Below are 17,801 nucleotides of genomic sequence, written 5' to 3' on the forward strand. Positions count from 1 at the left end.
CGCTCGCCAATAGAAGCACGAGTGTTAGATAGTGGTGGAACTATGATACAGAAGTAAACAAAGGACTACCATCAAGCTTTTTCAGACGGTGGGGGAGAGAAACTCCCTCTGGAGGGAACACAGGGATGTTAGCCTTTGCAGTCCATTTACATGCACACACACCTATAACACACCACATGAAAGGGAAAACCAACATTTACACGATAAAGATAATCAGCAGGGTGAGAAAAGTGAAAAGGTTCTTGAAAATCCTTCAAATACTGAGGAATGCACTTTTAAAATAGCATGACTTTGCAATGTCTGAGCATTCTGGCCAGCTCCTGAAAGCACTACTGTCTCTGATGTGTACTGCAGGAATATGGTGGATGTTAGGACCTGGGGGCCTTCTCCCCCAGTGTGTGTGTGTGTGTGTGTGTGTGTGTGTGTGTGTGTGTGTGTGTGTGTGTGTGTGTGTGTGTGTGTGTGTGGTGTGTGTGTGTGTGTGTGTGTGTGTGTGTGTGTGTGTGTGTGTGTGTGTGTGTGTGTGTGTGTGTGTGTGTGTGTGTGTGTGGTGGGGTTGATGACGCATTGAAAAAGAACTCGGATCTTTTTGCTCAACTGGTTTTGTGAACTCTGGCAGTGGGAGTGTCCTCCTGCCTGAATAGCTGCTCTCTCTCTCTCTGTGCCTTCAGCTCTCTCGCCCTGTCAGCCTCTCCTGTCTCTCCACAGCATTAGCAGAAGTCACAGTAAGTACTAAAAACGTCTTCTTGTCATGATTGTTACTGTATATTTCAGTCTAAATACAGACGTGCTTAGTGAACTGTTAGTCTTGGGTGTGCCGGTTTTATGAAGTGTGTGTGTATGTTGTTGAGCCGTATTGTGTGTTTGTGCTGAAACCTGACACTGTACCGGAAGGTAAAGGCTTGTTGTGAAGCTTAGAGCTGGAAAATACAGAATAAAATAGGGGGGAAAGAATCCAGTCCTTTCAAAAATGTTGCTTTGGTGAAAACAGACAGGGAGTGGCTGTAAATCTATTTCAATAAGTTCAGTTATTAACAAAGTAACATGTAAAAAGCAACTGAATCAGACTGTCAGACGGATATGAAGGAAATATTTAGATCTGTTGTTTATACAGATCTACTACCACAGTGAAAAAAATACTTCATAGCAAGTAAAAAAATCATGCATTCAACTACTGATTTACAAATTGTAGAAGCAAAATGCACTGAAGCCTTCAAAGTAAATACACAGCATACATAGTTCAGAACAGCTCCTTGCAAAGTGTTATAATATATATTTTCTCACAACAAGTATTTTATTAAAAAGCAGTTAGTCGATTAAGTTGTAAATTGAAAACTATCTGGATGACAGATTGTTAATTAAGACTTATAACATAAATATGTTCAAAGGTTTTAAAATGGGAGAATTCTCTGCTTTTCCTGATCATTTTTAAATAAGTTATTGTAAATTCTTGATTTACACCTTGGTAAACCTAATATTTGACTTCAACATTTACACAAGAACAAGGAATCTGATATTGTTACTTTTTGCTTCACAATATTGTGATGGACAGTTTTCTGTTTTACAGAGGAAACTATTGATTAAAGAACACATAAATGAACATAATACACATGTGGGTTGTATAATCTCAAAAAACACAGGCTGCCTACAGTCTTAAATAATTTTTTCAAAAGCCATAGAATTTTATTTTCTGACTAAAATCTATCAACACAACGGTACATCAGTCTAGTGCTAGAGTTATGTAACAACTCTAGCACTAGATGTTCCGTTGTGTGGATAGATTGTATGCTTTTGTATAAAAATGTATCTATTTCACACAGGTAAGTTCTTGCATCACATCTTTTGTTCATACCTGATGTTTTCCTTTTTTTTTGGAACAGACGACAAAATGAATCTCGCAAAAAGACTGATCGGAGGCATCATTGATGTTGTAAGGTGAGCACAAACTGTTTTCAAGGAGGCCTACATCTAAGTGCTAAGCTTGGCTAACCATGTTCTGGGCCTATCGCTGTATCGAGATCGATCTTCTAACGGCTGTTCTCTTTCTCATGTCTTTTTTCTTTCTCCGACAGCAACATCGATCCAGCTCAGTTTGTGCCATCATCACCTGTAAGTACAGACGCCAGGAAATACTGGGTTTAAAACCTGATGAATCAGCAAAAGCTCCTTCTCATGCTAACACATCCTATTTGTCTAAAGTATTTGTTAGTCCTTCTCAAACAAATATATTAGCCATAACGTCTCACAGATCATATATCTCATCTGACCCAAATGTATCACTTTTTAAATGTCGACCTGTTCCCACGTTATGCCCCAATCTCTAACTGTGTGTGTGTGTGTGTGTGTGTGTGTGTGTGTGTGTGTGTGTGTGTGTGTGTGTGTGTGTGTGTGTGTGTGTGTGTGTGTGTGTGTGTGTGTGTGTGTGTGTGTGTGTGTGTGTGTGTGTGTGTGTGTGTGTGTGTGTGTGTGTGTGTGTGTGTGTGTGTGTGTGTGTGTGTGTGTGTGTGTGTGTGTGTGTGTGTGTGTGTGTGTGTGTATTTGCAGCCTCCTCAACGCAGACCTCTAAACTTCGCTGAGGCTCACGAGAATGATGAGGAGAAACAGTTTCGGAGAGTTTTCCAACAGCTGGCTGGAAATGTGAGTCCATAATATTGCTTATGTATGTATTATATTCCTGAATGCTCTCCTGTCTGCATGCTCTGCATTCTTTGTTTTTAGTTTGAGTTTTTCCTGTGAATCTGTGGTACCCACCCATTTCATCTCTATCCTCCCAACACACATACGCCTCCATAATGAGTTAGAAAGTAACAGGAACAGGGAGACACAGATATTAACCTCACTCAGATTTCACGTTCTGCTGAAAACTGAAATGTAACCGATGACTTCCTACCATGAAACACTGTACAGTATATTGTTGTTAATTTCGTCAAGTTATCCGACATTTGTGTGAATTGTCATAATAATTCTGCGTTTCACACAACACATCACAATTCCAGAGCTCCTTCCAGGTGTTCTACTTATAAACTTCAGTCAAATGCATGTACCTGTTCCCCCCCGACTGAAGAAGCAAAAGCCGTATATAAGAAATGGACATACTGTAGTCACCAATACATCCACATGTGTTTATTGACAACGTTTTTCAAACTTCGATATGGAAGTTATTTTGTCGATATTTTAAAGATGTTATATTACATGTCATTTATAGCTGATGCTTTTATCCAAAGTGACTTATGAACACTTCAAACCATCGGCATGCCTATGGGAGTATTCTGGAGTATCTAGTATCTAGCCCAAGTACACTTTGGCATGTTGGCTGCAGGGTTAGGGTTACTAGTGAGGATCGAACCACTAGTCTCAGGTCCCGTCCACACGGAGACGAAACGGATTTCGAACCGAAGTCGATTTCAAAAAACTCTTCCGTCCACACGGAATCGGCTCAAGAAACGTGTCCGTCCAAACGAAACCGCTGGAGACGCTGTAGTACATATGCCGGGCCTGTAAGTGGCACTGTAAAATACACCAAAAGCAGCGAATAAGACCCCCCGAGCATGGTTGCCATGGTTGCCTGGTTGCCCTTCTGGTTATTGTCCGCGGTGGATTTAGCAACATGTAGTTCATGTAATTCTCCATGTTCACTTGTTGCTGATGGTTGTGGTGAAGGAGCTGTAGATTTTCCACTAACATCTGTATCATGGTCAGTAGCGTCTGGAGCACGAACGCAACCCTGTGATTCGCCATTGTTGTTGTTGGCGAAACGCATCAGCAATGACGCGGGGGTGAGCAGGAGAGGTGGGGAGAGGCGGGGCTATGGCGTCATCGATTCAGGAAATGATCCAGTGGCGGCCGGCCCATAGGGGCGCTAGGGGCACCGCCCCCCTCTCTTTCCACATTACAAATAAAAAAATATATATTTAAAATATATATATATATATTTTTTAATAAACAAGGGAAATATTATATAATTGGTATCAGGAAAATGTATAATCTACAATAAAATCTCGTTTAAAATTCTGTTACGATGTCTAAAGTTACTGATAAGTCACATGTTTCCTGCCTGGCCTTGCCCATGTATCATTGCCCGTTTATCATTACTCCTAGAGAGTGCAGCAAGTGCAGCAGAAGCCAACTGTTGCTATCTTTAAACTATGCCGCCAAAACATAATTTCAGCCAATCAGCGTCGTCAAATCTGATGGTCACAGGGCGCCTACGTCAGTGCCCGGTGCAGTCTGTGAGTTGTTTGGACTCGTATCCAAGGAGACAAAACAGGAAGCTGTCATTCACTCTGGAAGCTAGCATTAGCAGCTAATGAAAACTCAGTTTTTTACATAAAAATGGAATTATGGATTATCAATTCTTTTTTCAAAGTGACAGACACATTGGATTAACCTATGGATTAACCTTCAGCCGCGTTTTTCTCGGTTTTGATCAGAATAACAGCAAAAGGTGAGCATAGCTTTAGGTGTTTTGCTACCTAAAGCTACGTCGTGTGATGTCTGTATTTGCTTCCCCTGTCGCGAGTTCTGATCGCTCAGTGATGATACTTATATTTCTAGTATCTGTGGAATCTCAGCTTGTTTGTGATAAGTATATCGATTGATTTATACCTAGAGTGCGTTAGCATTTCAGGGCTCATTTAGACGCTTCTTGTGAGACTTGTGTTTTGTTTCGGTAAACATGGTTCATGTCATCAGTTAGCTGAATTTCTTCCTGTTAAATGAGCAGGACACATGAATAGTTTATTACATTTTAAGAAACCCTGAGACACAGTTTCGTCAGAAAAAACCAGGTTAAATGGGAATTAAATCATTTTGAGTGTTCCCAAAGCCCCGGTGTTCTGCAGTTTGTGTGGGCCTACTGTAGGCCTACTGTTTATACTGTAGAAACTATGTCCAGGACAAAGTGTTTGGAAGTTTTGGAGGATTCATAGCTAACCACACTGAAGATTATGGAGGTATTGATCAGTCTTCTCATATTTTTAAGCCTCAATTTAAAAATAACATCACCAGAAGTCATAATTTAAGGGGTCTTTTCTCAATTTACCCGGGAAGCATCCCCCCGGACCCCCCTAGTATTGTTTGGTCACCATTTCCACAGCCCCACCTAAAATATTTTCCACCAGCCACCACTGAAATGATCGTATAGAGGGCATACACATGAAGCCGCAAGCGTTTCGTCTCCAGACTTACCCACTTTTGGAGCCGTTTTCAAAGTGTATTGGCTTCGAAGCCCGCCTCCGTTTCGGCTACAACGGAAATCGTCTCCGTGTTGACGGGGTCTCAGATTGGTAGACACCCAATTTGAACAGACTGGCAATTTATGACCCAAGAAAGGTTTCAAATGATAAACCACAAGGGCTTTCAGAAGGGACAGAAAAAGGTCATACATTTATACTAAAGGAAGTAGAAAGGTCAGACTTTGCTTCCAATTTTTGCTTTTCTTAGTCTTGGGAGAGGGGTAGTCGCGGTATCAGATTTTCACTACATGATAATCGTGGTCAAAATATTTCACATAACAACATTATGTCCAACGTACATTTGAAAAAAGTTTAAACAATAATAATATCAGTCAAAATGTATATTGAACTTTGCGTATTGTGTCAAATGAATTACAAAATAATAGTGTTTAATAGAGAGGAGTCCTGGTTATTTGCATAAAACACATTTCAAATAGCTCACAATTAAATGATAGCTTTTTTTCTATAAATATTTGTTTTCATTAAAGAATCTCTTGGCATTAGTAGTTTTAATAAAGGTAATAAGATGCTTAGAACGAGCGTCCAATGTCAATTTTACATTGCTTTGAAAACCTTGAAAAAGAAAACTGAACTACATTACATTGCATTTAGCTGACGCTTTTATCCAAAGCGACTTACAATCGCAAAACTAGCACAAAAAAAACTATTGCTGCTTACCTTTAGATAGTTTATTAGTCTATCATAGTATTTTGATCTAGCTAGCATTTTTCTATCTGAGGAGTAAGTGTTTTAGTTGGTTCTATTTCGTTTTTGTGTAATTCAATCGTGTCCTTAAAAGTGTGTACATACTTCAAATGTCAATGCAGTGATCTTTGTGGTAACTTTCTACACCTATTTAACCGGAGGTATGATACATTCTGCCGCACCTTGTTTCAGTTTCTTATTTTCCTCACTAGAAAACAAGTATTGGGAAGTAAATATGTGGAGGCTTTTCTCTGTTTGATTACTCAACTGAATGTTTACCTGATTTGCCTGCTCAGCAAGTTTTAAAGATGTGCCTGTCTGTTTATCAGTGGCTATGTATCTCTGCTCTTCACCTGATGCTTCATCACCTCACCACACCTGTCTGCATGCTGTCGGCTGCATTCCAAACTCCACCCTCTGCTGCCCCAACCCCTCTGTCTCACTCTGTTCTCGCTCTTACTCCTTTATGCCCGGCAGGTTCTGTAGCTTCTACCTGTCCAATGTACCTTTAGGCAGCCTTCCAATCTTACCTTCAGTTAATATCATTAACAAAAGAATAAACTTGACTTTAGTGTTAGGCAAGGCCAGGCAAGTTTATGAATACAGCACCTTTCAACACAAGGCAATTCAAAGTGCTTTACAAAAATACAAAACATTAAGATTACATTATAAAATGGTATTTTAAACAGTGATTGAAAAGCAATTGAATGTCCCCGATATACTCTTCCAGTCTATTTGTAGCTTATAAAATGAAATGGTCCCACAATCTAGTTGGAGATTAGATTAAAATGTGGAAACTCCAGGGGTTGTCCCGGACACTTCTCTTTCCTGTGTTTGCTGTCAGATAACTGCATCTCTGTGCATGCCCACAGGACTGTATGTGCCTTATTAATATAAACCTGGTCGGCCCTGCCCTCTGGCACGGATAGATCACAGAGTGGGGCTACCGGGCAGGCCCAGGAGCCAAAAGTGACTCCATTGGCTTTCATCAACAAAAGGACTCCTTATCCTAATTCCAACCCGTACACCCTCCCACCGCGTGACGGGGTGAACTCTGCCTGTAGTCTCTCTCTCAGCTGAATTAGGTTCTTTCTTTAAGCTGGAGAGTTCAAATACAGTGGCAAGCTTCGGAACAAACTCCCCTCTCCCTGGCAGAAACGGGACCTGTAGTAACTTTTTCTGTAACCGTGATTTAGAAATCAGCATTCCTTGGACAAAAAATCATAAATAACAATAGTGATAAAACTCAAAAACTTTAGAGGTGTTTCCTTTTTTATAAACCTCCTCATCAAACATGTACCATTTTGTAGACTAGACATGGTTATACAGTATGATCCTAGCTGGAGATAAAATGACCATGTGATATTGCAAAACAGCTGCAAGTGAGACTCACATTGACTTTGAACAGGGAGCAAAATCCCTTTGAAGAGACATAGCGATACAAAAGGAAATGCAAGACAACAACAGATACAGCTACATAAAGAGCAAAACCTTGAGGAGAGCCTGAGTTCTAATCTGAACTACTGTCAGATGGATGAAAATAACATACATTGATGTGGGTAAAAACGCTGTCAAAGGCATATGATCGAAGACATTTGCAGGAAAACAACGCTTTACATGAATAGATGATAAACTACTGTCCAATTAGTATTAGTCTAGCTTTGTCTTGTACACACAGCTGTTAAATTATGTTTTCTATGTTTCTTTTCAGTACAATTCCAACTAGATCCCACTCAATAATCAGCCCTTATTGTATGAGAGAGAGAGAGAGAGAGAGAGAGAGAGAGAGAGAGAGAGAGAGAGAGAGAGAGAGAGAGAGAGAGAGAGAGAGAGAGAGAGAGAGAGAGAGAGAGAGAGAGAGAGAGAGAGAGAGAGAGAGAGAGAGAGAGAGAGAGAGAGAGAGAGAGAGATCTTTCTCTACATTCTTGCCATTGTCTGGCAAGGCGGCACTTAAGCTGAGGGGCGTAGTGTGTTTGCGTGCGTGTATGTATGTGTGTTTTTCTCTGACTCATCAGAGGGGTGTGTGCACAAGTTATTCTAGATCACAGGATTTCAGTGGGTGGATTTTCTAAATCAACAGCAGTAATGAGGCTGATGATGAAGAGGAGGAAGACGGCTGTAGTAGTAAAGTAACCTCACCCACCCACCTAGCGCTGGTAGAGGTGGGGTCGGCTGTGGTTACTGTTCCAGAAACTTGGCTTTACAACCGTTCAAACCCCGAAAAGCGCCTGAAAAAAGTGGGCGGGTGAAGTTTAGTTTGGAAAGTTTAGTTTAGTTAAGTTTAGTATACTATAGTTGAGTGTAATAAAATGGAGTTAGTTTAATATACAAGTTAAATTGAGTTTGTTTAGTTCAATTAGTTGAGTTTGGTTGAGTATAGTTTTGTTTGGTTGGGTCGAGTTTAGTTGAGTATAGTTTTAGTTGAGTTATGTTTAGTTTCGTTAAATATACTTATTTTTAGTATAGTTTGGTTTGGTTCAGTTTAATTGAGTATATGAAGTATAGTTTAGATTAGTTTATTGCTTTAGTTATCAGGGACCATGTACAAAAAGAACATTAATCTCAAAGAGATCAAATGTTCCAACCAGATTATAGCAGTTCATCTGCATTCCCAAAATACAACACATACAATCCAATGACAACATTACCACATAGATATCACAACATATTTCATACGAGCGCACTGAAACTAATACCCTTCACATAACATGTACATTTCTTTCTTCAAAATGTAAAGACTAGATATTTTAAATTTTAAAGTTAAATAAAATAAGAAAAACAACATGAATCTCAAAAGGCTAAACTATGTGTTCATGATCTGGTGTGAAAACCAGGAGAAGTGAGCGTGGTTTTGGTTACTTAAGTTGAGTATTTAAGTCTGGTATAGTTAAGTTACATTGAAGTTATGAGTTAAGTTAGTTTAGATATGTTAGTTGATATAGTTTGAAATGTGCAATGTCTTTACCAAAATGACCGGCCTTTTAATTTCAGTTTTGTTCTTCTTAACTCACAATGCACAAGGTTTCACCATTAAACCATAAATACTTGTTACCCAAAGATATCAGATTTATGTTTCAGAAGTGAGTCAGAAGCTGGAAAAATATGAAAGGAAACAGCTTGAGTTGGTTTGAGTCACGCTCAGATCTGCTGTGACTCACTTTGGTGTGTGTGTGTGTGTGTGTGTGTGTGTGTGTGTGTGTGTGTGTGTGTGTGTGTGTGTGTGTGTGTGTGTGTGTGTGTGTGTGTGTGTGTGTGTGTGTGTGTGTGTGTGTGTGTGTGTGTGTGTGTGTGTGTGTGTGTGTGTGTGTGTGTGTGTGTGTGTGTGTGTGTGTGTGTGTGTGTGTGTGTGTGTGTGTGTGTGTGTGTGTGTGTTTTAACAGGACATGGAGGTGAGCCCCAAAGAGCTGATGGACATCCTCAACAGAATCATCGGCAAACGTGAGTCTGACTAAGGCCTGACATGTTTTGTTTGGCAATGATACTATATATGGTATTTTAGTTATTCTTTATTCCGTATTCTATACTTTGTGTTCTTGCTTTCAGTACTTTGTAGTGTTTCTTACTGATGTAGGTTTTTTGAAGGTTATATCACTTATTGTTTGTTTCAGACGGAGGCCTGAAGACTGACGGTTTCAGCATCGAGTCCTGCAGAAGCATGGTTGCTGTAATGGATGTATCCTTTCACAAAACGAGCGCTATCAGGATACATTACCAATGAGACTGAGGACTACTGCATGTCAGCAATGTTATTAGTATTACCAGCAGCAGGAGCAGTTAGTGGTACTTAGTGATGGGCAATGACCTTGGCATGTCACCAGTATCGGCAGATAAAGGATATACCGTTTTAATCAGACTAGCTAAGCCATTTTTGGAAAATATCTAATGTTGTCAATTCACACAACCACAAACACAATAGTATAATGAGTGGTGCTAGTAGAAGTTCAGAACAAATTGTGGAAGTAGAAGCAGCCGTAGCGTTATTTCTAGTCCTAGAAATTGTAGTGGGCGCTGTGGCTCTAGAGGCAGACGGTTGTAGATGTTTTACTGCAATCAGAAGGATCCCCAACCCCTGCAGTCATCATGGCGATGTTTCCTTTGGCAACATGCTTTCCCAAAAGCAGTGGCGACGCCAGGGTATGGCTGGGGTAGGCTACAGCCATACCAAGAAATGGCTTAGCCCCACCTTGAAAAATGATGTTAAAGTAAGCAAATTAAATTAAATAATAAGCAAAATGCTAAATGTTGAGAACACGGCTTGTGAAAATATACGGGTCGTGTCCACAACACACAAACTGATCCTGCTGTAACAACAAGTGCACGTTACTGAATATGGTTGAGACCATTCGGGCTAGAAGAGGGGTGCAAGGAATAGTCCAAGTAGTGGGGGAGTTTTATACACTAAAGGTGTGGACATTCTCTGGCGTTATAATATCAGCGCGGCCGCGGTCGGATCAAAATGCCTCCCAATTCAATTTGAATTGACCTACAGCCAATCAGAGCTTCGAAACGTTGGGTCTGCGTCATGCCTTACTGATTGAGATCAATCGGAACCGCCATTCAGTATCCCCATTGGATCTTCAACGTGTACTATCGTACGTCACGTTCACAGTGATCCCTTTTTATTTACTACAAGACAAATGTACCGTTTTATTTCATACAGTTCCATTTGGATTGAGACAGGGAAATAATCTAAACCTCACGCGTGGCGTTTCACTGTCAAGGGGGGCGATGTAGCGTGTATGTAATTACATCGCAAATACTGACTTGAGCCCCACCACTGTATGGGTTAGCCCGACCAGAGATTACCCAACAGAAATACTCTGGCGCCGCCACTGGCCAGAAGTATGGCCAACGTGTGTGAGATAGTGAATGCTGACTTGTATATGTTAAAGTGCAGTTGAGAAGACTGGAAAAGTGCTATATAAATGCAGTCCATATACCATTTAGAAATATAAATGGTAGGAGTAGATGTAGAAGTGTAGTAGTTTGAGTTTGCAGAGTTCTGTTTAAATCAAACAGTATAAACCTGTGACTATGTCAAACTGCTCTGTGTTCTTTGTTGAGAGAGTTTGACCTTTGACCCCGCTCCCTTCAGAGTGACAGCACAGGGAAACTGGGCTTCCACGAGTTCAAATACATGTGGAACAACATCAAGAAATGGCAGGTCAGTTCACAGCAGAGGAAATCTTCTTCCTCTTTATAAGCTAATCATCAGTCTGCTGTTCAACTGGGTTTAGGGTTCGATTCCCAGTCGGTAGAAACACGACGTCACCACACCAACAAGCAAACATTCTGTAAAATAACTCAAAGGTGTTGGGTTAAATGTTCGTTGTTTCTTTTTTCAGGGTATCTACTTAAAATATGATACTGATGGTTCAGGTACCATCAGCTCTGATGAGCTGCCCAGAGCCTTTACAGCTGCAGGTAAGACACTGTGTGTGTGTGTGTGTGTGTGTGTGTGTGTGTGTGTGTGTGTGTGTGTGTGTGTGTGTGTGTGTGTGTGTGTGTGTGTGTGTGTGTGTGTGTGTGTGTGTGTGTGTGTGTGTGTGTGTGTGTGTGTGTGTGTGTGTGTGTGTGTGTGTGTGTGTGTGTGTGTGTGTGTGTGTGTGTGTGTGTGTGTGTGTGTGTGTGTGTGTGCATTGTGTAACATGTCAAACTGTGATTGTGCGTTTTCAGGTTTCCCTCTGAATGAGCAGCTCTTTAAGTTGATTGTACGTCGCTATAGCGATGAGCATGGCAGCATGGACTTTGACAATTTCATTGGCTGCCTGGTACGGCTGGACGCCATGTGCAGTGAGTCTCCTCCTCCTCCTCCTCCTCCTCCTCCTCCTCCTCACCTCTCTCACCCTCCTCCTCCTCCTCCTCCTCCTCCTCCTCACCTCTCTCACCCTCTGTCCTCTGAAGCCTAATATGTTCATAATATCTCATATTTTAGACTTTAAATTATGGTTTTATACAAGAACGCATCATTTTAACCACATTAATTTAGCCATACAAATAACTTTTTAACCGTGAAAAATGTTTTAAAATAAAAATCTTTATTTTCTGCAAATCACAATTTACACAACCTTTATTGTAACGTTCCTTTAAACTTGTTTTCAATTGACGCTGTCGATATTTTGGACAGTGCAATAATCAGTGTTCATGTGTTTACATGTTTTCATATGATAAATGATGTTGTGTGTGTGTGTGTGTGTGTGTGTGTGTGTGTGTGTGTGTGTGTGTGTGTGTGTGTGTGTGTGTGTGTGTGTGTGTGTGTGTGTGTGTGTGTGTGTGTGTGTGTGTGTGTGTGTGTGTGTGTGTGTGTGTGTGTGTGTGTGTGTGTGTGTGTGTGTGTGTGTGTGTGTTCTCTCCAGGAGCCTTTAAGACTCTGGATAAGGACAACAGTGGCAGCATCGACCTGGATATTAAGGAGGTAAAACAGTTTAGCTGTGATTCTTTAAATTCATTCACAGAATTTACAAATGTATCTATTTCCATAATAATGGGAGTAAACACAACAACAAAAACAAGGTTATCTTCTGTATTTTCAAATCATTGTTTTCCTTTATTATTACCTTTTCCACAGTTACCACAACTTTTAACTTTAACAAAAACAGCCACCTGAGTTTGGATTGCTGTTCAGTTCTAGCTTATTTAAGGACAATATTAACGGTAATCAAACGTGTATATCAAAGGAAAAACTTAGTGGATGAATTTGAGTGGGCATGGGAGTTGTTTATTAGCTCTTTGCAGTGACCACACATCTATCAGTGAATCAATATGTTATCCAGTCTGTTTACATGCAGTAAGCACATTGTCAATGAAGACGACAAAATACACATTTAAAGTGATTGTTCTATACTTCAGTATGGTCACTTTATACATCTATTCCACTACATCTTAGATAGCCTTCCTTATACTTCTTGTTGATTTGAATGTTTGTGATCAACTTAAAGGTGGGGTATGTAACACTTGTTGTTATATTCCATGGAATGCTCTTAACATCCCGATAGCAATGAATATCTAAAGTGCTTTGACAAAAAATCCATAAAGAAATATCATCAGTGGAAGCCGTGGTACTGTAAAAAGCACGACCAATCATCTGAGCCGGCCCGGCTAAAGTAACTGGATGGCCTTATGCCTGTCAGCCTTCCATCTGTGCACAAACTTATCTCGTGCCCTCATTGGTCATGTGCGCGTTCGTGTGTGTTGGAGGAGGGGCTCTGTGAGGAAGTGGCAGATTTTTTCCAGTCGTGTATTTTCAAATTCTAGCGATCTCGAGCTGCTTTCTCCAAAATGACCTACCCCACCTTTAAGGATGCCGTGTTCCTTTATACATTAAGATATTAACTTTTCTTAAGATAAAGTCTATAAAAAGTCTCTTTTTAGGAGGTAAAAGCATTTTACGGAGAAACTCCAAAGAAAGTGGCTTTTTAGAGAGACGAGTTTCTCACAAAACAGCAACACGGCTACAAACATATGATGATCCTCTAGATTAGGATCAATTGCTGCAGAATAAACCATGCAAAAGTAAACAAAAGCAGTTAAATGCAACGTAGACATGCAGCAGTAATATTTATCCAAAAACACGATTGTACTCTTTATTTATTGACTAGGAGGTAGTAGCCTACTTTGTTCTAAACACAAAACTAATGTCTCTAAAAGCAGTGCACGTACAACAAGCAAAGACGCATGCCTTAATGCAAAAGCATTGTTTTATGAAATAGAGAAAACTAAAAAATAACCTTTAAAAAATAACAAAAAAACAATTTATCCTACATAAGAAATATTATTATTATTAAAAATAGCACAAATAATTGTAAAACTAAAAAGTTAAAACGATTTAAAATGAATACACATTTTCATAAAAGGGATTAAATATAAAAAGAACTAAAAAAGAACAAAAACAAAACATATAGCTCTAAAAATAAATAATTTGTATTTTTTAAAAGCAGTTAAACTGTCTTGAAAATAAAATAAAGTTAATATTCATATAATTCATAATAAGGGGGATTAAATTAAAAACACCAACATTTACATTTGAATAGTTACTGATTTGTTTTGGAATACTTACCACACGCTTACCACTTACAATACTCGTGTAGTATTTTCACACAGTAGTACTTTATCTACAACTGGAAATGAGGTCAGGAAATGATCTGAGGAGCAGCACACTAACTCTGCTTCTGTTTCTGTCCCTCAGTGGCTTCAGCTGACCATGTACTCTTAAGGCGACGGAGAGAAGCTGCTCCACAAAACATTACTTTATCTCATCCCGACCCCCTCCCAATCCTCTCACGACACGTGTTTGTGTGTGTGCGCGCTTGCTTGTGCAATAGTACCCCGCTGTCTCCATGGGACCAAAGTGTCAGCATAGAGCTCAAGTCAAGAAAAAACCCAAAGTGGGACCAAAGTGGAGCTGAGGCTGCTAGCCTCCCATCGTTACAGTTTTCTATGTTTTGTGTTTTACGGCCAATTATAGACGATTATTGTTTTTGAACGGCAACTCAATAAAGTGAAACAACTGACATTCAATTTCTGATGCCACCTGTGATTATTTCTGTTTTCTTGCAAGTTGTGTTTCTTCATGCTTAACCCTCCTGTTGTGTTCGATGTACTACTTTCATCAATCATAACTTTTTTGTTTTACATTCGATTGCATTAAGGCTTTATGATATCCTTCACAGTAGACATTTGAACATATTAAAGGTCCCATGGCATGGTCCTTTCTACTGATCATAATACCATTGTTGAGGGATATTACAATAGAAAAATACTGTGCAATTTTCCAAACTCAGATTGGTTTCTCATACATCATCTCTGTATAGTATGAGTTTTCACTCCCTGTGCTAAACGGCTCGATGGAGTTCCTGCCCCCACCCTCCTGTGCTCCGATTGGTCAGCTCTGCCACTCTGTTCTGATTAGTCAACCACCAGAGAGGCTCTGCCCCTGTTGACATCTGCCGTAAAGTGGTTTAGCGGGTACTTAGCAACATAGCAATACTAGATTTGAGAATCGATAGATAGATATAGTCAGGTTCACTATATACTTTTGTGGGATTTTTGTGGGGATTTGCAATACTATACATTTTTGGAAAGGATATTGTATAAGGATTCAGAAAATCCATGTTTCCATTTGCCCAGGTGTTTATATGGCGGCCATTTTGGAATTTCCAAAATGGCCGCCGTAAAATGTAGGTTTTGTAATATCTTGACTTCTAAATAAGCTAGAACATTGATTTTAACTGCAATGGTGCCACAAATAATGAGGTAGAACTCACTAAATTGCATGTTAACATAACTTTTATTGAGGACTTAACAGATAATTGACAATAACTGATTAAACTGAGTTTAAAATGGTGAACTTCAGTATCATCATGACATGCACATTTTGTGTCCACAGAAAATAAGCAACCTTCTTAATTAGACATCTAAATGTATACACATCTATGCATCATCATCACTATCATCATCAACACTTTCATCCATCATGGCATGGGAATCATCGTCGTTCTGGCACTGGCTACTGCAATGACACATATCAGTACAGGCTAAGTCATTAGCTCTGCACGAACATCTTCCAGAAGAACAATTAGATTTACATCTGCATTGGACCATCTCAATGATGGCCTTTGGGGCTGGGAGGACCTCTGTGGTTGTTGGTTTCATGCCATCCGAGTCTCTGAAGTACCCATTGTGCAGGGGGTCCAGCTGCGGATCCTGAAGAGCAATGGCTGCCTGTGCCCATACCCTGGTTTGGACATGGACCCTCAAAATATGCTGCTTCAGCGCTCCAAGTGTTGGAGGGAGCTTGTCACTCTCTGCCCTGTGTTTGCAGAAGAGATGCCATCGTAGTTCAGGGATTGTCTTTATGTTGATACCCTTGGGTGAGTAGGCTGCACATACAAAGGAAGCCAGAGTGGACAGCATTCCTTCCGCCACTTCTGCTTCATCCAAAAGTATCTGCAGAGCATTGATAATATCTTCGTCTGCTTTTAAATAGATCTGCAGCCAGGTTGCCTTTCCTATGCGGGAGAATCTGCCTGTGTTGTCGGCCCCAGTGAATGCATGGAAAGCTGGCAATGCCTTTGCTCTTTCTTTACCTAGAGCTCGCCACAGTGGTTCAATCTGCACAACACCAGAGGCCATCCAATTTGATGTGTTCTTCAGCAAGAGATCATAGTTTGCTGTGACTAGCACTAGAATGTCTGTATCTGGTGAGAAGAACATCAACTGTGCATCAGCTGGGTTTCGGTGTGATGCCAGCACAGCCTGGTGGATCAGCAGCGTGTCTGCTTCTTCCTGGTTATTTTCTTCAAAGAGCAGGTCTTTGTTGCTCCTAGTGTTCCCAGAAGCTGACGTGATGATCAGCTTGGAGGATCCCCTGTTGTATTCTAGAATTTTGGCTGCAAGATAATCAGTCAGATCGGCCTTCGTCTGGTCATGAGAGAGGAACCTGCTCAGTGGGATGTGTTTGATGTTGGTGTCATCTCTGACTTGGTACTGGATAGCTTTTCCTTGTCTTCGTTTATCTCTGGTTGCACTCTTCAGAGAATCTGTCCTGTATGTGTCGAACACAAGGATGATTTCATCATAGTCTCTTGTTAGTGACATCAGTCTGTCATTGAAGCAGCCACTCAGATCCTTGACTGTCACTACAGTGGCTGTTTTTTTGCTCAGCCTCTGCACACGCACCATGCCGTCCACCAGTGCTATCTTTCGACTTGGCTGATCAGTAGATGTGGTGTCTATGAATCCTGTATCCATTGCATCTTGGTGGGTAGTACTTCCAGTTTGAGGCAGCTGATGGTCTTCATGGGGCACATCTTCTCTTGTCAGCTTCTCAAGGAGACTGATTAACTTGGACTTGTCATGGCATGGCAGGATTGTTCCATTAGAAGCAAACAGTGCCCTTGGTGTTAGAGTAAATTCATAGTTTCCTATGGCCTCTTTCTAGTTTATGTCTCGGTTTGATCTGGCAAGTACCATCAGCCTTGCAAACAGGTCCTTGGTCTCCTTCAGATCCACAGTATTGTCTCTGAGTTTCACTGTAATCTTCTTGTTCCCAGACAGGAACATCTTATTGTTCACTTTCTTCACAGGGGCCCAGAGGCTGACATCTCCATTGATCCGCTCTGACACGTAGTCTTCATACAACTTCTGGCCAGTGACATCAGCATTCAAGATCTGTGGTACATACTCATCTGGTATGTAGGCAAGTGTGATTACATTGTACAGCTTGTCACCTTCAGTGGTAAAGGGGTTTCCATGACTGAGTATGGCTGCCTTGATCTTGTCGATTGTACCATGTGCCCTCTTGACTGCACTTGGCCCAAGCTCATGGTGCTCTGTGCTTTTGTCAGCTTCCATGTCAAATTGACTCTTGAACTCTTTCGACAGACGTGAAAGTTCTGGTGTGACCATGAAAAATCTCTGTCTGGCATTGGCATTGTTAGAGATGCCAATAATCCCAGAGTGAATCTTCATCAGCTTGTTCAGATGTTCGCATGCGTGGTCTGCCCCAACAGACACAAAGGGAATGACACTCTTGGTGACGGATATATTACCTGCGTGTAGTTCCTCCCAGGTCTGAGGGTGATTGATCCTCAAGTCATGCATGTCTGCGATGTATCTTGGCCAGAGTCTTTTGTACTTGATGCGATCCATGGAAAAAAACAGCTTGCTCAGTGCTTCTCCAGCCTGCAGATGGAGTTCAAGGTCAGCATTCTGAGTTGCTGCTACGAAGAACAGGATTGTTTCCACCCGATGTAGGTAGCTCATCATGGCCTTGAACATTGCATGCTGGGATTTTTGTTCCTCCCATTCTTGGAATGCTGTGACTTCAGCAGTGGCTTCCAGGAGGGTCCTGTTGACTTGCTT

At 40.8% G+C, this 17,801-nt stretch overlaps 1 protein-coding gene across 1 annotated transcript; it reads left to right on the forward strand.

Moving 5' to 3' along the window:
* The first annotated feature begins 593 nt into the window (after nt 1-593).
* Nucleotides 594-14,456, forward strand: LOC117457765 (calpain small subunit 1-like). Its single transcript, XM_034097993.2, has 11 exons — nt 594-725; nt 1,881-1,935; nt 2,073-2,109; nt 2,545-2,637; nt 9,320-9,377; nt 9,548-9,612; nt 11,035-11,103; nt 11,285-11,363; nt 11,616-11,732; nt 12,296-12,354; nt 14,125-14,456. The coding sequence occupies exons 2-11, from the start codon at nt 1,889-1,891 to the stop codon at nt 14,149-14,151; spliced, it is 651 nt and encodes a 216-aa protein (XP_033953884.1). The 5' UTR covers nt 594-725; nt 1,881-1,888; the 3' UTR covers nt 14,152-14,456.
* Nucleotides 14,457-17,801: the final 3,345 nt, after the last annotated feature.

The sequence above is a fragment of the Pseudochaenichthys georgianus genome, chromosome 13 (genome assembly GCF_902827115.2).
Source record: "Pseudochaenichthys georgianus chromosome 13, fPseGeo1.2, whole genome shotgun sequence".
Classification (NCBI taxonomy): domain Eukaryota; kingdom Metazoa; phylum Chordata; class Actinopteri; order Perciformes; family Channichthyidae; genus Pseudochaenichthys; species Pseudochaenichthys georgianus.